This window comes from Opisthorchis viverrini (assembly GCF_000715545.1).
Source record: "Opisthorchis viverrini unplaced genomic scaffold opera_v5_57, whole genome shotgun sequence".
In the NCBI taxonomy this organism is placed as follows: Eukaryota; Metazoa; Platyhelminthes; class Trematoda; order Opisthorchiida; family Opisthorchiidae; genus Opisthorchis; species Opisthorchis viverrini.
Genome location: NW_008751714.1, coordinates 231,418 through 253,240, shown reverse-complemented (window position 1 = coordinate 253,240; position 21,823 = coordinate 231,418). Strand labels below are relative to the sequence as shown.

At 45.1% G+C, this 21,823-nt stretch overlaps 1 protein-coding gene across 1 annotated transcript; it reads left to right on the top strand.

Moving 5' to 3' along the window:
- Positions 1 to 5,050: 5,050 nt before the first annotated feature.
- Positions 5,051 to 19,818, top strand: T265_13341 (hypothetical protein; the record flags this gene model as incomplete). The annotated part of the gene is made up of 5 exons (XM_009168452.1): positions 5,051 to 5,617; positions 7,995 to 8,466; positions 12,369 to 12,520; positions 16,180 to 16,317; positions 19,119 to 19,818. 5 exons carry the CDS (start codon positions 5,069 to 5,071, stop codon positions 19,527 to 19,529), a joined length of 1,722 nt encoding a protein of 573 aa, XP_009166716.1.
- Positions 19,819 to 21,823: the final 2,005 nt, after the last annotated feature.

Sequence of the window (21,823 nt, the reverse complement as noted above, 5' to 3'; positions counted from 1 at the left end):
TTTTTTCGTCTTTTGTGGAAACACACATAAGGTTTCTGAGAGCTCACGGTCGATTTCGCTCCTATTGGAGCCTTTCAGGTAGGCGCAGTTCCCGGGTTTCTGTTCGCTGTGTACTCCACCCGAACCACTAATCGTACGAAATTGGCGATTTGGGACAGTTTAGACAGTTGACCTAACCAAATCCCTGGGTAATTCCTTGGTTATGCTATTCTCCCCCGACTTCATTTTCAAATGAGTGTATCTCGCCAGTTGCATACAACTGGCTGTTCCAATAGAAGATATAGTTGACGGCAACTCTGGGAATACGCCAACCTGATGAGCCCCACAAAGGGCAACTTGGTCAAGGATTTTCGAGGAGTGTTCAGCAACCCTATGCTTTTCAAGAAAATACACCGTAATACCTCGAATATTGCCTCGAATGAGGCTTTTTTGTCCAGGACGTTCACTTTGAGAGTTCCATGAGAAAAAAAGCAAGAGATTCGGCTGGGAACTGCTTGATTTTCCGGTTAATTCCAGCTTAATTTGTAAATAAATGCAATTCATTAAGAGCTGATGGTACTGTTTCTTCCTTCCCCTGTACCACCCACGGCCTCATTCTTGATTCTTCTGACTTCATTTTGGTTGATTAGCTTTATATCTCAGCTCCGGGATCTTCAAGATAAGTAGACTGGTCGAACTTGCTTTCCGCAACCATTAATGAACTTGTAATACCGAAGGTACTGTTCAACACCCTTTAACACGCAGTAAATCTAATCCAGTCAACCGGCCACTTCACCTCCTGTAATTTTAGGATGTTGGAGTAAGTTGTCAGATAGAGGGGACTCATCCTGGCCATAGTGGTCCATGAACAAGTGATTTGTTAGAGTATGGGGCGCCGGCGGATGGCAGTCATTGAGGCGAAGATTAGAGTGATTGAAATATTCATTGACCGATATACCCGGACACCCGCTAGAAGGTTCCAACGGCGCCACCATCTCTTGCTTTCCATCCAATTGACGCCTACGCATGCCTGTCACCCAAAGAAACCTGCAAGTTCTGAGTTGCCAGAACAAGGACTGCCTACGACATTTTACTGAAGCTCATTAGTGTTCTATGGTGTCCAGTGTGTTGTCAATGCGCCTAAGTCGACCTTTGTTGTTGTCTCTACTACGCGTGCATTTCTTCCCACCATTTGTGCCTCTTCTGTGTTGTGTCACGTGCTCCAAGTACACCCGACACCGAGTCAGCGTTGCCCCTTTCTTCCTTACACTGGTTGAGTAATAGCTCTGTTCAAGTCATAACAGTTGATTCGGCACTACAAGCCTGTTCGACGCAAATAATTCCTAATCATCCTTCTCCCGTAACGATAGGACTGACAAGGTTTCATCCAACCTTGGATGTCACTTTCGTTTGCTGTCGTCGTCAGTATTGGCAATAAACCACCCATAACACACATTGAGGCTTAGCTGTCATATAACCATAACGCAATAAAAGCTCAGTAAATAGTGGAAAGCAAAGGGAGGGATCGGAACTTAATGCGGGGAAGTCTCATGTCCTTGTGGAAAACGATGAAGGTGCCCATAACTTTGTGCAGCCTCATACTGAACACTTCTGAGCATCATGTCGGATTGACTCAGTATCATTCGCGAACATCGCCCGACAAAAATCCAGTGTACAACAGCATGCGAGCTGGACAACCTGGCTGGGAAATGGCAGTATATGTGCCATTGGGATCGGTTACGTATCATATTCTGCAGGGTTTCCAGTTACCTAGAAGTAGAATTACATTGGCCCCAGCCAGGAAGGCACAAAGGTCCCATAGAACTCACACTATAGCCGCTTTCATTTTACGTTGCCATTCTATGGCCCGTCCTCGTTAACAGTGACTTGGGGTTGGTTGGGCGTACGTAATATACACCCCAACTACCTTAATCTGGTAAGTTTCATCTGCTGTTGTAACAGGTTGGATGCTTTGTCCATTACCCACTTGCACGTATCCAATCTAGAGTTCTGTCATATGCTTCAGAAGTGCGGTTCTCAGATTCCCTTATTGTAACCTAAAAGGCTTAGTTACAGTTATACGTGACACCAGAAATCCGACACCTCATGTTTCCGACCACACACACAGAAACCGTCAGATATCAGAACGACTAGCCTTCCCTCAATGCGGAACTTCATACCCCTTCGATCTCGGAATTAATTCGGATAGATGGTCTACTTGCACGAACCAAGTTTGCACGTAGACAGAAAGATGCAGCAGAACGAAAAAAGTCTGGAAATGGATAGGCCCGTTCTGATCGAAAGTCAATCGAGGCTGTTACGTCTACTTGTCAACAGTGGATTCAAAACACCATCTGTTGTTTGTATACTAGAAAGCCGGTGTATAATGGGCACCATCATCCAGAACCTTTAACGTAATATCCTCAACAATAGTATAATTGAACGTTAACTTCCGTTCCTTCATCCTACATTTGATTCACTGAAACCAAGTAATAGTTTCCCATCTTAAGTCCTGCTTTAGCTTTTCGAAGAAACTATTTGCCATTTTTTGTAATGTACTACTCATAAGGTTGCTGAAAATCCGTCGACAGCCCACGACCGGTTTCGCCCTTTTTGGGGCTCATCAGGTAGAGACATACCTGGAACCCAGCTGAATCTCTCGTTTGTGATGTTCTGAGGCAACTGAATGTGTTGCACCAGGTCGCCTCATGTTTCAGTCGCTACGATATTTGGAATGTCGTGATACATTTATATCTTTGTAATGTGCTACTCATAAGGTTGCTGAAAATCCGTCGACAACCCACGACCGGTTTCGCCTTTTTTAGGGCTCATCAGGTAGGCGCAGCCCCCGAGTTTCCCTCAACCTTATGCCAGTTTGCCTAGAAGGAGTCTGGTGCTTTGACTGCGAACCATGTCTTTTTCCATCCGATTACACTAAATATCAATCATTGCGACATAGCTCACGTGAACCACCCACAGTGTAGTGGCAATTTAGTGGTTCGTAAGCGAGTACGTGGCAGTGGATAAGAATAACTAAAAGGACAACCAAAGCCTATCTCGGTTTAGGATGATGAGGACATACACTACAGGTCATCAACGACATTTTTCCAACCATGTTGGTCGAAGTTTCTTGGGCATTGATACCGGTAAAAACTGCAACGATGCAGCTACTTCCTAGTTGGGATGCCTAACTAGAGTCTCCTTTTGTGCGTTTAGTCTCTTTGGGCTAAGGTTCTGTAAGGAAACTTCGTCGATTCCACGGGCAGAACCTCAGTCCAAAATGTTTCTCAAACGTGTTTGCTTCAATCTCCATCGAATGTGTACTTCCGTCCCAGATGCATGGGAGGTTCATTTGACTGCTTAACCTAAATTCACAAGTGCCTCTTCCTTTTGTTACGTAGTAACCATATGTTAGGTTATAGAGCAACAACCGTCTGTTAGTGGGCTTTTAACTGACGGTTTTTGTACATTGGCCTTGGTTTGATCGCTCGACCGAAGCGCTCAATGTAACTGCGGTTGTGTATCCTGAGAAGCTTATCTTAAAAGTGCACATCAAAGGCAGAAGTTGAATGATGGGGTCAACTAAGATACGCGACACAAAACTGATTCAACTCCTTATAAATTACGTAGCCAGGTTTTATTTGCACACCAGTAGTCGTTGGCATGTCTGCATTTTCAGCAAATGGTGCGTTTGTTGTGTGGAAAACTTAGATATAAGAACGGATGCAACTACAGACTCACATGAGGTACAAACAGACACTTAAACATATACTTTAAATGTAGACGAGTAAACGTGACAAAAGTTTACAACAATCTGTTTTTGTGCACTTTTCCGATCCTATTCGCATCGAAATTCAGCAGCTGGATGCCGGGAGCAGGACGGTTTTTCAACCTCGCGAGCTACGACGCCAACACCCAACTCGCACATGATTGGTCTGACCAACGGGACCTTAGAATTCGGAATGCTAACACGCACGCCAGACTGCGGAATCACCGACCAATCGCATCATGCGCTGGCTCTCATTGACGTAGTATTCAAATCATGCATATTACAGCATGAATATCATAAATTCCACGTGCGATGTGCACATAGTTGACTTGATTTTAAGCCTACGAATCGTTGGCTTGAAATGCCGAGATGGACTAGAATCTTGTGATTGGGTTTACGTAGCAGCCTCTAATCCTGCCAAAAGTAAAAACGCGCACTATATTATCCTATTACATGGCAATTACCAGCCTTATGGCAACTGAAAACTTCCTCTCCCAGTTGTTCAGTGACGGCCGCCAATGTGCAAGTTGATTGACGCATTTCGAAGGAACGGACGGAGCAATGGGTTGGTTTCGGTTGATATCTCGATGGCTCTCCTTGATTGCAACGTGTATGTACACACTACCTCTGATGTTATCGTCAATTTGCATTGGATATCAGTCAAATGCCCAGTTTGCTTCGGCATCTCTGTGATCCCTTTCATATATCGGATGGGCCTATCAGCGCTGTGGTCTACGGCAAAAAGACGCCCAACGAACTCCTCAGGTTCATCCGTTAAGCTGAAAACCTGACTTCTGTGATATTTGCCTATTCGGGCACGGTAAGCGCGTCGAAGAAGATATTAAACACCATCCGATAAAATTCCTGTCAGTGTGGAAGTTCAAGTGACCGAGTGACACGTTCATGCATCGTTGCTGCTGGCAAACAGACCATTCCTTCACCACGATGTACGGAGAGGGGTTCTTAGTCCTATGTGCTGTACTGTTGGTCAGCATACAGAGTTGACTGAGAACGAATTTCTCGGTGGCTTGTATTACAAACTTCGAGACAGCCCGTGAGTTGTGCTCACTGGACGTGTGACCACCAGTTTCCCTAAACATCTGTACACTCGACGCAGCAACGTGAAACATCTGTACTACAATATGCCGCCGAGATGTGATGATGACCTTCAGCTACTGTCTTTGATACTAATTCGGGCCATCCTGAGCACTGAATATACTGTACATCCTTTCTGGCTGTTGCAATTGCCATTTCGTCATTTCAGAAATGAAGGATACCACCGGAAGCTGTTGGGCTTCATAGTCTGATTCACAGCAGTGCATGTTGATTTCATACAAGATGTTTCATACCGTCGAGTATAAGAGGTTATCGTGGTTCACTCTAACACCTATGCCAATTTCTATTTCAGCCTCTGATGACATGCCTTTACCATGGCGTGTGCGCCTATCATATGCAGTCGGACATGTGCTCAACGATCTTTGTGCGTCCGTGTGGTTCACATATACTCTAGTCTTCTTTAAATTTGGCGTGGGTTTTCCCACCACTCTGGCGGGATCTGTGGTTTTGATTGGCCAGGTCGCGGATGGCCTGGCAACACCGGTGGTCGGTTTACTGTCTGATCGAGGTTTCGTTCATAACCCTGGAGAAGGGGCCCACTACGAGCCGATTATCTCAACCACTGACAATCCACACTCCTCTTTGCGTTCTTTTCTACGATTTTGTCCAACTGGTCGAAAGGCATGGCATTTCTGGGGCAGTCTGCTCGTAATATTGGCCTTTCCTCTTATTTTTGGTTCGCCTGTTGGGACTTCAGACTCTAGTAACACATTGAAAATGATTTACTATGCACCTATGGTTATCCTGTTTCAAGTGAGTTCATTTTTGTCCAGTGTTTCGGGTTCGGTTGTTGGTCATTTCAAACCATTTAAACTGTTACTTCGGACGATTGAATGAACTATAGTTAACCTTCTCAAAGGAAACTACCCACAAGGTTGCTGAAAACTCTTGGACAGCCCACGACCAGTTTCGCCCTTCTTGGGACTCGTCAGGTAGGCGCAGTCCCCGGGTTTCTGTCAACTTTATGTTCTACTTGAATCCAACTGAATCATGAGGTGGCCTGTGTGTAGTACATTCATTTGTAGAATATCATAAACGAGAGATTCAGTTGGGTCTCTCGTGAAAACCAAATTGATTTGCAAATGAGTGTATTTCACAGTTAACCTTATTTCACCAAACGCCTGCTGCGACATTGCCGTGCCAGAGTTTGGGAATCAGCTTGCAAGTGTTCCGTCACCATACAAGGGGAAATTTTCATGTCGCGGGTGGAAGCGGTAACAGTCCCTGTTCAGTCTTGGGTGAATAAGTAAAACCAAACGGGACAACGCAGCTAGATCGATTTCAATGAACTGCGTTCACTCACACATATTGTTGACCCCAACATCTTGTTCACTCCACTCAAATAGGGGGTGAAATGCTAATAGAACCGTTTGTTTGCCCTAGTCCTCCCCTTTTTCGACACAACGCTCGCCTTTTCAATTATCATCAATCAATCGTCTATGATAAATTTTGATTTGATGCACAAAGACCTTAAAATATCATATTCCATGCTGAGACGGCGCGAAGTGCCGTTGATCCAACTGCTTACTGCTCTTGACCTTCATTAGACATGTGTGGTGCTTACGGACCCAATCAGTAATGCCATGAGTAAAGGTAACGTTTCTTTGAGTTATTTGGAGGATGACAGGGATATCTCATCATACTTGATGGGTGGGGCAGTTATTTGTTCCACCGAACTAAGCAACAGGTACATCATAGTAGTCTCTACATTACAAAACTTGTTGATGAACAATTTCCTGGTTAATCCATCTGAGTAGTTTCGGGATACACATCTCGTACGCCGATAAGAGTTAGGCGATCAAGGTCGTGTATAACCAGATAACCGAAAGTGCACAAAGTTTTCCATTTTTCATTTATATGACCCTTAGAGGCTCAATGACTACGGCTCTTGCACTCAATAACAGTGGTAGCCTAGTTCCATATTACAACGTATCGTTTGATGCTATGATCCTAAATGAAAAAGTGCTGTTGGACGGCACGATAGGGTGGGGCATGGCAGTTTGAGTTGCAACGATCGATCGGATCAGTCTTAGCATGCCCCAAGATGTAGAAGGCTTTCAGTGAAGGAGTCGCGTAGAGTATTTAGCTAACAGTTTTAGTCTCCGTTTCAAAGCTGAGCCAACGCACCTGCGCATATTAAATGCACTTGTTGGCAAATAGTTGAAGATTGCTGGCACTGAAATTGTTTCCAAAAACAAATCAGAAACGATTCAAACAACACCAGTAAAGTTCTTAAGTGGCCTAACAGCAAAGTCAGCAACCGTAGACAAAACGATCAGTTCGTTTCAGGCCTATGTATTGAACTACTACTTTTTGTTTCAGAAGGGCTAGGTAAACTATCGCTAGTTCTACCAAGCCCTTCTGAACGATGACTTCTCAATCGGTGAGTTCGTTTCGGACCTATGTATCGAACTACTACTTTTTGTTTCAGAAGGGCTTGGCAAACAGTCGCTAGTTCTACCAGGCCCTTCTGAACGATGACTTCTCAATCGGTTCCAAACTTTTTGCAATGGACTGAATTTCATTTATCGTTTTATCACATGATTATCCCCTGAACACTGTTCAGTTACGACTTGATTCGAATGCACCAATGCTTGTCAGACTAAATCGTTTTAGAACGGAATACAATGCGGCTTCGTTTCCTTAGGTGGAGTTGTCGCTCCAGTGTGACCCGTTCAGCACATGGTTTGTATAGAGGGATGTTTTTTTTCCATTTCACACTGCGGCTTTGATATAGAGCGGAGCCTAATGGTTTCCGTTGTGCATGTGATGTTCTCTTCAAGGCCATCGTATCAGTACGATTGATACTGGCCAGCTGTATACTGGAATGGAAACTATCAAGTATTTTCCCCTAGCAGCAATATTGTCATCCTTTCAAAAGAATACCTCCAGTGATAGATCATCAGTGGTCTTCCTCGAAAAGAAACTTGCCAACAAATTGTACTTCCAGAGACCACGTTAAAGTGTTCACTTTAGAGGGAAGCAACTGTGGAAACACTGAGCAACGCTGTAAATCACCATTTTCATAGTAAACAGCACGTTTGTCTCTCTCAGGTCCATGTCAGGTTAAATTATTTGGATGCATTTTTAACCAACCTTCAATTTCCTTCTCGTTAACCATGTTGCCTAGATTGGTTGGGCGGCTGTTCAAATCACTCATTTGGCCTTGATGAATGATCTTACCTGGGATCCCAGTGAACGCACTCTTCTCACTTCCCTACGGCACCTCTTCACAGTTTTGAGCAATTTGACTGTTTACCTGTGCACATATTTCCTTTTGAACCACACCGAACCTTCACCGGTCCCAAAGAATTTCACACATATCACTCCTGGACTGGAAGAAGCAAGGCGCATAAAGCTCACGCAGCTGTATCCATACTGCCTGTCACACAGCATTTCCCAATCACTCCTAAATTGCACAAGTTCGGATGATCCTTCGAAAGACATCGATTTTGGCAAAGATGATCTATCAGCCTTCCGGAACCTATCACTAGCCATACTCGGAGCGGGTGGATTGATGACAGTGTTGTTTCATCTTGGCGTGCGTCAGTCAGATGGTGTGCAGCAGGCGGCTTTGGAGCAACCGATCCCCACTGAAAGGAGTATGTTGATTTATCCTTCTGTTTATTATGGTACCCCAAATGAATACGCAGTCATCCACTCTCTTATAGGACGTTCATTGATCCCCTCATCAGGCTCATGATGCAGTTTATTGTGAGCTGCCATGCATTTTCTATGGGATTTCCCTGTTCAGTCAATTATGGCACAACCAGAAAAGCAGCACCACCACGCCCGGTTTACTGATTGACCAAACGACCAATGGGTGCGCGGAAAGTGCTAACACATTGGCTCGGTCTGCATAGCACACTATGTCAATTGTGCTGCGAAAAACACGGCAGAGTCCCTACGTATGGAATATCCTGTATTTCATTTTATTTCACTTCACTGTGGTCCTTTTAAGTTACCTATCGGAGTTGGTGACACCCGGTTAATCCGCGCAATGAATAGCAAGCGCGGCTTGGTGAGACCAAATCGGTTTACTCGCCTGTCCAACATTTTCACTTAGTGGACATCGCCATTTTCCGAACACTGATTTTCGCTCGTTAGATAGGTGGTACAGCGTGGCATCTTAACAAACAGCGGACCATCATGTGAACACCCCTCACCCTCTAGTCGATTAACTCTACTTCAGGACGGCATTATTCATCTGTCACCCCGGAGATTTTTCCATCACTCAACATCACCTACCCGGACTCTGTGTGCATGTCACATATGTCAATAGTCCGCTATTCATCGCAGTGTTCTTATATAATAAGCGTCATTCAACGTTAGCCGGTGCCAGGTTTTCTGGTCTTTACGTCGCATGAAATATTCTCCACGACCGACATCTTGCTTCGGCATTATAAATAATAGTACGACTTCGACTATGTACTGTGCAGGAAGCACCCAGGCGAGCCAATCCCTAAGCTGCACAGTCCGGGGGGAGTGTAACCTACGTGCCAGATGGATTGAAAACGTGAGACAGTCCTATCGAGGTTCCTGTTTCAATCACCGGACCAGCTCTCGCCTTACCGAATACATAGATAACATGTCCAACTGGTAATTCCATTGGTAGTAGCGGAAATGCCGTCAGTACGAACACAGCCATTTCGTTTGTCGACTGGAGCTCAGAAGTGTTGGTTTGCACTTCTGTGACCATGTCCAATCAATACGTCGTTGATCGCAGTCTTACAGTAACAAATCGGGCGTGGCCGAATGTCTGTATCGGCGTATTTATCTTGGCCATTATCCCTGTTAGTTCACAAGTAAATGGCTTTGATCCACACGATCCGTACTCAATCTGGTCTGGATACAGCCCGATTATAGGAATGGCTGGCAGTTTATTGTTCATCCAGGTATCCGACTCTCTCTGGATCCCACAGCTTCTTGTAGTCATTCTGATAAAGGTAGAGAACTCTTTCCCACAAGTGCACTCTCAAAAGTGATGTCGATGGTTCCCTAAAATCCCAAAACAGCATCACCGTGTATTCTGACGAACTTCTAACTGAATACCAACAATGAATCCCTCCAATTAACAGACCAACCACTTCCATTGTTTCAAAATATCAAATATTCTAGCTTCAACTGTGGTGCGCTGACATCCTGGGTCACTACAGTTGGTAATGCAGTTTGCGACACTTTTCTGGCAGTCAGCTCTATGTTAAAGCGAACTACACTGTCCGATCGATTGGAAACAATGGATGTACTTTGCTTTGGATGATCGACGTGTTTTTGTTACAGTGTTCGTAGTTACAACATACATTATGTTTTAGTATTGGAACTGTCTGGTGTAAGACAGTATCATCCACTGTGTTTATTCCGTTCCTCGGCGTTCTCGTCGCGCACTTTGCACCTATTTGGTGTGTTCCAGTTGAGCGTTTTTTAGACGAATGTTGTTGCTTATATTGCTAAGGCTGTATGGCATAATTGTCTATTTACCCAACGAAGTGTTGTAAGCCTGTTAAAGTGTTTTTGAACCACCTACCGATTAATTGGGTTTTACTCCAAACTCGTTTCATGGCTGACTGAATCTTTCTGCCAGACCACTCTACTATCTCCGTCCTAATGACCAACAGCATTGGGCCACGTGGACAAACTCGAGGTTGTTCAGGCTATTGAGCTGAGTGCTTTGTCCGGAAACATTAGCTGTATTCATGAGATCTCCTGAAATGTTTGGCGATAAGTTTTTTTTCTCAAAATGTTTTCAGTACCGTTTTTATTGGTTACTGCCCACACGACATGTGGTTCATCAAGGAGAATCGTGCGGGACTGTCTTTTCGTAATTCAAGATCCTTTGAAAACACGCTGACCAACTGACTCAGGTGCTGATCTCTAACTATCCGTCAATTGTGTGTACAACACGTCATTACCTCTCGACCACGAAATTGACTATAAACAATATGGGATAGGTGAAGTTGTCACACGTGAAAGATTCATACAATTTGGTGTATGATGAGTCGATTCCAATTAGGCTTATTTTCTGATGACCACAACTAGTGATTTGTTGACTTTCCGGTATGTCCTCAGACAATTCTGTGCAAGGCGCGCAGAAAGATATGGTATTAATTTCGCAGCTTATTCAGAAGATTCATCCTTCAAGCGCGTGAGCACTGTTCGCTACAAGTTATTTGGCGCTCACAAGCAGTACAGGATTTCGGACATACATCGCAGAATAGATCAGCGTCTAGCAGAGGGCATGATACCACACCACAATCGTCAAAAAGGTTGGACGTCAAACCGTCACCATTTGTCGTGTGTTGCAAACACCCTGTTGCGTACCTCTTAATGAACGGGTGCAAAGTCTTCATTCCGTTGACAGTTATGCAATCAGTACGCAAAATTTAGGCCCGCCAATGAGACCGTGCTGATTAAAGTTCACACCTACTACTGTGTGCGTAAAGAGTTTCGAAGCAGTGAATTTGGTTACTGTTTCGGTGCCTAAATGAAAGCAACTTTTGATATGTAATTATCTATCCCTTTAAATTTTTACCTGACTCTGTTTCGTGTATATGTCGTCTACATTTTCCACTCCTCACGGACAATGGCAGTTAGGAAATACCAGTATCCTGTGGTGTTTCTTCTATCCGCATTGATCTGTAAACCGATGGTGGACTGTCGAAGAATAGGAGTGTCGTGCCAAGAAAAACACTTCGATGTCTCGGATATCTTTCCGGTTGGAATATAGAGTAGCATACGGGCGAAAAATTCGGTTGGAGGATACCATACACCCACAAAACACCCTCATAATTTGTGCCACAGTAACTAATTTGTAGGAAATAAGGCTGACGGAGACCCAGGGACCACTCCCGCCTGATGAGTTCCAAGAAGAGTGAGACTGTTAGCCACTAGTTTTCAGGAGTTGTATATGTAGGCTTGGTTCAAGAAAATTGATATTTTGAGCACCGTTTCCACTGAGACATGGGACATTTGTGCAGTACATTTGACTGAAGAGTATCATTGAAACGATTTGGTTGAAGCCGCGTCCAAGTCCACCTTAAACATTTTACTTTCAATAAATCTGGCTATCCGCAAACCCCACCAGGCAGCATTCATACAGAAATCGTTTTCGAACAAAATACCTGCGGAAAGTGTCTTGCGGGGTTCATCATCCGCCGGGGCTCAGTGCATCGCTTGGTTTCGAATTCAGACTCAAAATGTACCAAGCAGTCTAGCTTGAGTTTATATAAACTTAATCTAAAGTCATTGTTCCATTTTCGTTGTTTCTTTGTAGCGCTCACTTTTTCCCAGTGTCTCATTTATCTGAATAGTCCTGAACTGTTTTGAAGGCAAACTCGGTTGTTCATGATCTAAGGTTTTTTCTAAGCATCTGTTAGTTTAGCCAGCCGAGTTGGCCTCCCGTGAACGGTCATATGTTTAAACCTCGTCCGGTACTCGCTAATCGATTGAATTCCCCAAGCATGATGCATCAATTTCATAGCAGTCTATTAACCTTCTTTCATTTCAGCTCGTCTGTCACCCTCCGAATCAGAAGCATCGTCGGCCGAAACCACCCCTCATCCCGAAATTTATTCTTGGAAGGGATGGCTGAAGTTGCCTTTGTTTTGGATACAGGGGTTTGTCTACATGACTGTGCGCCTGATTGTCAATGTTTCTCAGGTGAACTTTCCACTTTGCCCGATTCATCTGTACCCGTAGTTGACGTAGTTCGGGTCGAACAAAATATGGCAATTCAGCTTTGGGTTAAGTGAGCTTGCCCATGGTGTTCCTCGCAAGTCCACAGGTGTCGTGCACTATTCACAACACCGTCTTGGGTTATTCCTGCCCCTACACTTGCATTCCATAAGTTGTGTTCCACAAACTATATCATTCTGTGTTGGCCAGTTCCAACCACTATAATATGTCGACATGAGTGTGACCCCAATGCCCTGTTAAAACCAGCGAGACTAAAACTCTGACGACCCTGTTCTCACTTTATGTAAAAATCGTCATTTAGGCAGTTTGGTACATTCACAGGAAGTTTGTTGACATTTCTCCTTGTTCTAGTACTTCTGACAGCATCTCACATGAATGAGTGTCAATGTTCAGCGTTAGCACTGGTATGCGATATCAATCTGACCAGCTTTCATCAACGTACAAGTAGATGTAACTAGTACTTAAAACCTTCAGATACGAAACCGTCATAGACCAAACCTATGATGCTATGCTACCTTCGCGATTCTCCAGCTCCAAGACCTGACAAAACCACACTAACCAGGCCGTGCTTCTCTTATCGAGTCACTGCGTCCTCGCGCAATTACCTAAGCTCGCGAGGCTTGCACGTAAACTGTTGATCAGCGACAATACTGCCGCCAGTCCGTCGCTTGGATAAGCATCCTGTGGACCCACCCTTAACGTGGTCACTGAGGCATGTCTTACCATCTCAACAACAATGGAAACGTGGGCGGTTGATATTACCTCGTCCTTGAGTCTATGAAAGATAGATGTGCAAACGACCTGAACTTACCTGAACGGCGGTGTAGCCACCACAAAAACTACAAAGAGCTGCAACGGCAAATGATACTTCCCAGTTGCCCGGGTCGCAGAAGGGAGTTTGGACGAGGTACACCAACTTGATCCTTTGACTCAAAACATTGAGAGAGGATAGTGTTTTGTTCAGGAAGCTTTCCACTAGCTCCGGACTCAAAATTCTGAACCGTGGAACGGCGGTTGGTACGGTTTCCTTAGAGGACTTCCAGGTGCCAGTGACTCAAATGTCTGGGGTGGTCTGGCTTAAGGATGCAGGCAAAAAGACAGCTGTCTGAGTCCTAACGCGCCTGCACACAGCAGGTACCTCCTGAGCAGCGCCATACTCCTTGGTTTAAATAGCATTTCGACCGCACTGAACAGTGTTAACACTTTGGAGGCTACAGTGTATGGTTCTTATGGTCAGCCTTTTATAATTCGTCCGTTCTCGGAGGAAGGCAGCATCCGTAAACATGCGCATTCTGGTCGATTGAAGGAAACACCGTACTGTATTCAGCCTCCTATCGCAGGAGACCGTACGACTTTACATCTAGACCGCCCCGTAATATGATCTCACACTCAGTACGTGGACTCGTTCGTCTTCCTGGTATGGTTGAACATTAAGGAACTGAGTTCGAGCCAGGATCATTGCAGCACTGCAGCTCGACAACCGCGACAAGGTGACAGCTTTAGGCCGTGTATATCGGTATGCCCAGTACAGAGAGAACAAGTATGTCAAAGGGGAAGAAAGAAGTAGTAGCAGTAATCTCAGTTGCTAGGACGACAAATGGCTTAGCAACCAAGGAGCTGGTAGATCTAGCGTTTGGACGAATTTAGCAGGATGTTTTTCGGTTGCTGCACTGATGAATGTTGAAACGAAATCACCGCATCTCTGCACAATGCTGGGAGTTACCTGTGGCAAGGCGCTTCCAGGTCTACAGAATTGGTGGACATCAGACAGAACAGTGGCACCACTTGAAACGCAACCGGACGAGTTATCAGACGCTAAGTCAAAGTTAGCGTGCGTGCCGACCATGAAGTCTGGTGGACACGAAAATGAAAAAGCTTCAGAAAGTTGAGAATGCCAGAAGACTATTTCAATTGGTCTGTGACCATGCCCCGGAAACAGCCTCTGAACAAAATGATCAAGGGTCAAAGTAGCGCGACCTTCTTCAGTAAGTAGGACACCCCAACCTCTTAGCCGAGCACTTCTGGCAACATTTTTTGTAGGTACCTTCTGCCACTCAGTTGAACTCTGCAAATGAAGTGGTACCCTTGACTGTGAACCTGAAACTCCCAACAGCCTCAGAGGTGTATGACTTCATATGTTCTCTCAGGTGCCACCGGTTGGGATAATTTCCCATCTGCAGCCCTCAAGGATGGCAGTGAAGTTCTCAGTCAGTGCTTGTTTTATCTGTCTGTTCCATACAGCTTCGGAGAATTACTGATAGTGTACAGTTTCAAATATGGGGCGCGTAAAGTGTACGGTGGTCACAGGGGGGACCAACTTGACTCCAGTCGTAACGAGATTGTCGTTATCGATTGTCCTTCGTCGCCTTATTGTGGCCAGTTAGGTATTGAGCAGCAAGCGGGATTAACTGATTAACTGACCAAAGTCATCTCGTCCCTTGAACCGCTAAACCAACAAGGTGTAAGGCCATGTTTCTGGATATGGACTCACTGAACAGGCCACTTACATCCCAAGGTTGCGGAGCACTTTACATATTTTGCATGTTGTATCAGTTCCGGTTGTAGTGTGGCAAATGAGGTCAGTAGACGAGCCTGTAAGGTTTGGGCCGCGTTTGTTAATTTGAGAGATTTCCGGTGTCAAAGTGGCTTATCCGTGAATCCCAAGGACGTGTGTATCAGGATACAGTGTGGGTTGTTTCGCTGTATGGCTGCTTGCATCTGCAAGCAGCGGAACTGAGACGTCTACACGTCTTCGACAACCGTTTTGTCCGGACCGTAGCTGGTGTAGGTTGGTGTCGTAACGAAAAACGTGTGTTCGGTTGTGCAACAAGGACTTCAATCGAAGTGTGTACTTAGCACCAGGAGCTACGTTGGTTAGGCCATGCGTTGGTTGCTCATGACGAACAATCGTTTGCCGAAGAGCGTTTTACTCCGTGCCAAATTCAAAGTGACACAAGCTTAGAGGTGGTCCAGTTTTGGCTTGGCAAATGGGTATAAAATTGCTTACGAAAATCCTGAATACCGTCAGTGCAACTCGCCTTCCAGAATGGGGACCGAATTGCCCTCAGTGCGCGTGGTTGGAGACGCTGAAAGATGTGGCTATGATCGATGTTAGGGGATTTATCTCGTCACTTTCTATTCCGACCGCTTGAATGAGTGTCTAGAGGTGTAGGCACCTCGCAACGACTGTGATAGACGAGCGCTAAGTCCCGTCCCCATCCAGTTTTATTATTTTCTTCACAATAAGTCTTTCAAATAAACCATGGTTGTACGGCAGCTATACATCAGTGTTGAACACCGATGTTATGCTGTCGATAGTTGATTTTGCCCGAAAGTAACAACGTTGTCGTTCGAGTGCTAACAACCCGTCATTTTTGTTGATTATATTTCCATGTAATTACAAAATTAGCGCAGGTTTTTAATAAAATGCAATTTAATTTGTGCTTAGGCCACAACCTGTTCAAAGCCCAGTTACCAGTTTCGCCAGCGAATAATGTTGGTGCATAGTGTGGACTGGAACCCAAATTAATATTGTTCATCTCTAGACTACGATATACTGTGTGCTCGGAGTCTCCCTCACTGTTTCGTTTGTGCCGTTCCGTCTCCCGTTTGCCATCCTTTAGGCTTATATCACGGTATACTTGCTACATTCGTTGCTTCTTCCAAAAGAAACCATGGCTTTGGTTCCACTTACCATGTACCTGGCTAGCATAGCCACCTTACTTGTGCAAAAGCCAATTCAAGATCGAATCAGCCGCGAAGTAAGTTGTTTCTCTGTCTACCCCTGTTTTACCCAACCGCAGCCCGAGTAATGAATTATAATAACCTTCAGGTTTGTCTGGGAAAAAATTGGCTGTAGTGGTTTGCATCCAGTTTCACAAGCACACTGGGTAAAAAACGGCTGTTGACAAGTGTACATTAGTCTCCTCCGTCATTCCACTTTGCAAGCTGAATCCCTTTGATGATTAGAGGATACTCCGCGTAAGAGGTCACCTCCGATGAGCTGCTTCGGCTTTTGAAACCAAGCACCCTATCATACTGCCAAGGAGCCGCTGCATCACCACACTCATCATAAAACACTACCATGAAAACCATGGCCATGTGGGCGTTGGACAAGTGCTGGCAGCTGTGCGCAACAGACACTGGGTTGTGTAGAGTCAAGCGGCCGTCAGCTGTGTCCTTTCGCCATGTTATCGCTGCTGTCGATGGTCTTCGCCACCATGCTACCAAATGATGGACCTCTTGCCAACTGAACGAACCAACGGCAATCGTAGACCATTCGCTTTCACCGCGGTGGACTACTTCGGGCCTCTGCTAGTCAAACGACGACGTGGCAACAAGAAACTATATGGCTGTGCATTCACTCGTATGAGCATCCGTACCCAACGTGCTGTTCAATCGGGCTAGTCCACACCGTGGATACGACTTCCTTCCTAAGCGCGTTCTCGTAGTGTCGCTAGACGGGGCAACCTAGTAAGGCTTAATAGTGATAGCCAGACCAGTTTCAAGGGGGCGAAGCTGACGTGAAGGCATACCAGGATAAGTTGAAGACCAGGTTGCTAGAGCACGAGTGCAACTGGGTTCTCCGTACCGAAACCCAGTCATCGTGAAGGTATTTGGGGGAGACTGATTCGGAGTATCAGGCGAATTTTGCGGGCATTATTAGGGGACAGACTGGTGGACAACAGAACGTTGCTGACAACCTCGACTGAGATCTCAAAAATCCTAAACGACCCCCCGTTAGTTAAACTGACTTCGGCTATGCAGTTCTTATGGCAAACCACCTGTTGCCTCTGAGCGCAAATCCTCCAACAGCCAATCATCACGTCGACTCACGGAACTTAACCAAAGCATGCAGACACGTTAAACCCTTAGCCGACCTATTCTGGGATCGGTGAATGAGGGAGTACCTTCCAACCTTGCAGACGATGCCAAAGTGGCTTAAACAAGAAAGGACCCTGAATGAAGGAGACCCCGTTCTCGGCACCCAAAGGGCAGCGAGAGAAGGGCATTGTCGAGAGGGTATTTCAATCGACTGATGGGGCTCTTATGGAGATCGTAAGGACCACTCGGGGAGTATTCCATCGATACATACGCCAAATTTATCTACTGGAACCCCCCGGTGAGGATAGTGCAGACATCGAGAAGCGGAGCGACCGAGCGGCTGATCACTCTCCTGGATCAGTCTCCACGTAACCTTATGGCTGGGGGAGTGTTAATTTCTCCCGCGAATCAACAGCGATCAGCATTTGTTCCCCTATTTGTTTTGACTACTCGTGCACAGCCTGATTTACGCTTGTCCATTATAACCCAGTTTTGCCTCGTTGCTGCATTTCCCCGGGATTTTTTTCCTCCCGCTAAGACCTGCCTACTAATGTCAGGGTTTGATTGCCTTCCTATCTTCGCTTGCAATTTCGTATCAACTCAACTTGTTTTTGATAGCCTGCTCCAATGGAAAAGCGAGCCAAACGGGGATCGAATTTTGAACCCCCTCGGGGATGGTTGGCACCCTAACTATTACTCCAACTCGACTTCTCCGCCGGCCCTATTTTTGTCTTACTTTTATATCGCATCTTACTCGGTAGGCTTCGGTGAGATTTTGTTTTAAACGGGCCTAAAAGCGTATTTTGACTTGACACGTGACTCGAGCTACCGCGTCTGCGGATAGTTTCCCGAACGTACTGGCTGTTTTCTGCTCCGCTATCTCTGCATACAACCTATTCACACTGTCTCACTGCCCGTATCCAAAGCCATGCTGCTCATTGGCTGTTTTTCTGCTTCTACCGATTCCGCTATTATTGATTAAACAGTTCTCAATACAGCATCCACCGCCCTCGTACGTCTGCTTCTGTTGCCCACTGCATATGAACAGCGTGTAGTCAGATAGCCCCAATCGTTCTTTAAGATCCTTAGCTGCCTGGATCTTACACTGGTGAACCGAAGAAAACTCGTTGGAACATGGACAGCTTTTCTTTCCTAAGTCGTTAGTCAGAAAAAAAAAGCGTGGCAGTTGGAGACAGCGTGCTTTTTTAGCTGAAGATGAAGAATTAAAACAATGGGAGTGAGATATCTCTACGTTACAGCACAGTACCGTTAAGTACCCATACGTATTCCTGAGGACAGTAGGGACCCACGTCGAAAGGCTCCATGCACCTGCACTTCCAATCTCAACTCACTTCCACTACGCACTTATGGCGTAGTCACTTCGGCTGGTGGTGAAACGTTTCCAACCAAATTGCTCAAGTCACTGTACAATGGCCATCCTTATAATCTGAGCCACCAACATTCTTGTCACCTGCAATACCCATCAGTAGGAGTACTATGTATACACTACGGGTTCGACTAACGTTCATACAGTACACATTATTAAGAAGTAATTGACAAGTTTGAAACGACGAATCACAGACGTTCGATATGGAATTTTACTCGTTTTTATTTTGTAATGATCCGGGTGGATCGATGCACCCCGTACACATGTTACCTTAATTGGATCGCATGACTTCGTTCTTATTGACCAGCCCTGTCACCGACCCATAATTGTCTCTTTCACTTTGCGCTTCAGCTAAATATCACGCTCGGTTTCCTGTTTGTTGCATCTTTCTGCATTACGGTCAATTATCCCGGAAATCCTGTTCAGTTATGGCGTGTTTACTTGGCTGCTGGCCTACTGGGTGTGGGTTGTACTGTTATTCTGATCACGTCACTGGCTATGGTATCGGACCTGATCGGGCGAAATCATGACAACGGAGCGTTTGTCTACGGTTACATGTCTTTCACAGACAAGCTCGCCAACGGAATTGTTATTCAATTGATCGAAGTCCTCTGGAATCAATTCCCCTGCTCAAGGTACTATCAGAATGTTGAATCTTACGGAATCGGAGGTTGGGTCGTTGCGGGCTGGTTATTATTGATGGTTCAGACCGCGGTCAAATACCGCACCTCCAACCGTTCTCATATCATTCTCGCACCCTGATTGTTGTTCGAATTGTTTTATGGCTTTTTGGATCCATTTTTTTATTCTCCCGTATACATCCATATTTGAGTTGGATCGGTATATGCTTTACTGGTTTTTGGATTTCACTGGTAAGCGCCGCCTATTCTCTATTTTCGGAATCAGGTTTGACTGAACTACTTTCTTCGTACCGTTTCTGGGCCGCTGTCCAGTTTCGTTTTTTGATCACTTTATTTCTGTACTGGCTTTTCCTTACCAACTGGACATCCTATTTTTTGTTTTACTGTTAACAAACCAATCAACTTATTCCTACACTCACTATGTTCTAGTCTGTAGTTTGTTTCTCGACCAATTGCAAACGCCAAACCCTTCGAAATGCCGACGGGAAAAGGTCAGCGTCAACTTTAGAGATAGCGATACTAGTGTAACGGTGATACTACTGATCGGCAGGCACGCGAGTAGCATGTGTTGTTCGTAGGATTTCGCTTTGCGTCGATTGAAAAATGGAATTCTGTTGCGTAATTCGCGGGGCCACTTTGTAACATTTGCTTTTATTTGACCGATGAATGATTGGAGGCAATTAATCTCTAGGAAGACTCGTTCGGGAGAAGATCTGTGTCCAGGTTTTGTAACTAAGATGCAGATTAGAGTTTTGCTTCCTTGTTCAATGGTCCGTAACCGGTCAGTTGGCATTTCCGAATAAATAACTCCTCACCGAAGGCCTTCTTCCTTTTACTAGTATGAGCGAATTAAAATCTTGAAGAAACTGTTTGAATGCAGTGTATGAATAATGTATTGAAAATATTATCAGCATGGGGTTCATGGAAGAGCAACTGTGAAACTACTGCAGCTAACTTACCGTCAACTTTACTAAAATACTCGGTTAAAATTGGTCCAAATGGGAATCCGATCGCTACGCGCTCTCCTTGTCTATAAATGGTCCCATTAAATACAAATTGTACACTGAATGTTCAGCATAAAGGCAACTCCCTGGAGTCGATTACGGTGGAGCTCATGATAAATTCAGATTGTTTGGTTGTTGTAGCACCCTTTCAGTGACTAGCTGGCACGCCACATAACATGAATCAGAATAAGACTTGAATTGTACTCCTGCGGAAACACTCGTGTACAACCTCACGCAAGATTACGCCAAAAAAACATACTTCGGTGTATCGAATACTGTACGAACTGAAACATGAGGCGGTCTTTGCGTTCCACATACGGTTGGAGAATATCATAATAAATAGGATTCGATTGTTTCATGCTAACTTGCGAATCACTGAGGGCGCTATTTTGTGTTCAGGCGGAACATAAGGCTGATGGGAACTGGAGGGCTATGTATGATAAGATCCAAGAAGCTCGTTAACAAATGAAAACCAACTATACAAATGACGTAAAACGAGCTACGTGAGATCATATTGGCCAGAGTTTTACCCTCCTTACTTCTAACATTCTTTGATTTGTAATGAGTTTTTGGTTGCGATAACTAATTTAGCCTCCGAAGCCCCTTTCGAACATGAGAACAGGGTAGCAGATAATTCACTAGGTCGATTATAACTTAATTTGTCTTCACATCACCCTCATCTCGAGTCTTTTAGTGCGTTCACAGTAGGAGAAAACGAACTGGGCTCAATTTCCCTCCATTCTGAGGCTCACCAACAAAACATGCTCTTGACCATACTCTGATGTTGGTTGTTGATCAGGTGGCTGTTGATCTGTTCGCCGAGCTTGGCAATTGGCTTGCAAAAGTGTCGTCACCATACGAGGAGACATCATCAGTGCGCAGTTGATGCGCTAGCTATTTCAGCCTTACCTCATTTAGTGCAGACTTTTCAGTGCCCTCCCCGAATCACGGAGGCTGTTCAAACGAGATAGATGTGAACACGCACCCAGATAATCCGGAAACTTCTACAGCTTCGTTGGACTTCCTAAGACTACATCACCGTTAGACATCTTTCGCAAAAAGATGCGAAACAACGTCAAGCAGCACAGCCTAGGTTTCCAATTTTCATTCACATTTCTCTAAGACACCGGACTCAATCCGCCGAAAAAATCGTCGACTAGGGTGACAATGCGACTGGTAGCGTTTGAACCGATCAATAAGCGTGACCATACTCGCTTGCTCAAAATCCTCACAAGCTGCAAGACGAGATTCCCATGCGACAGACCAACAATTTTAAATGACCCCAAGTGGTTCTGCGGGTTCAGACCATGAACCAGGTTCACGTCGAATAGTACATACAAATCCAAACATTTCGAACAAAGTCCATGAATTTTAACGTAACAGCCAGATTTGGACATAAGATGAGATCGGT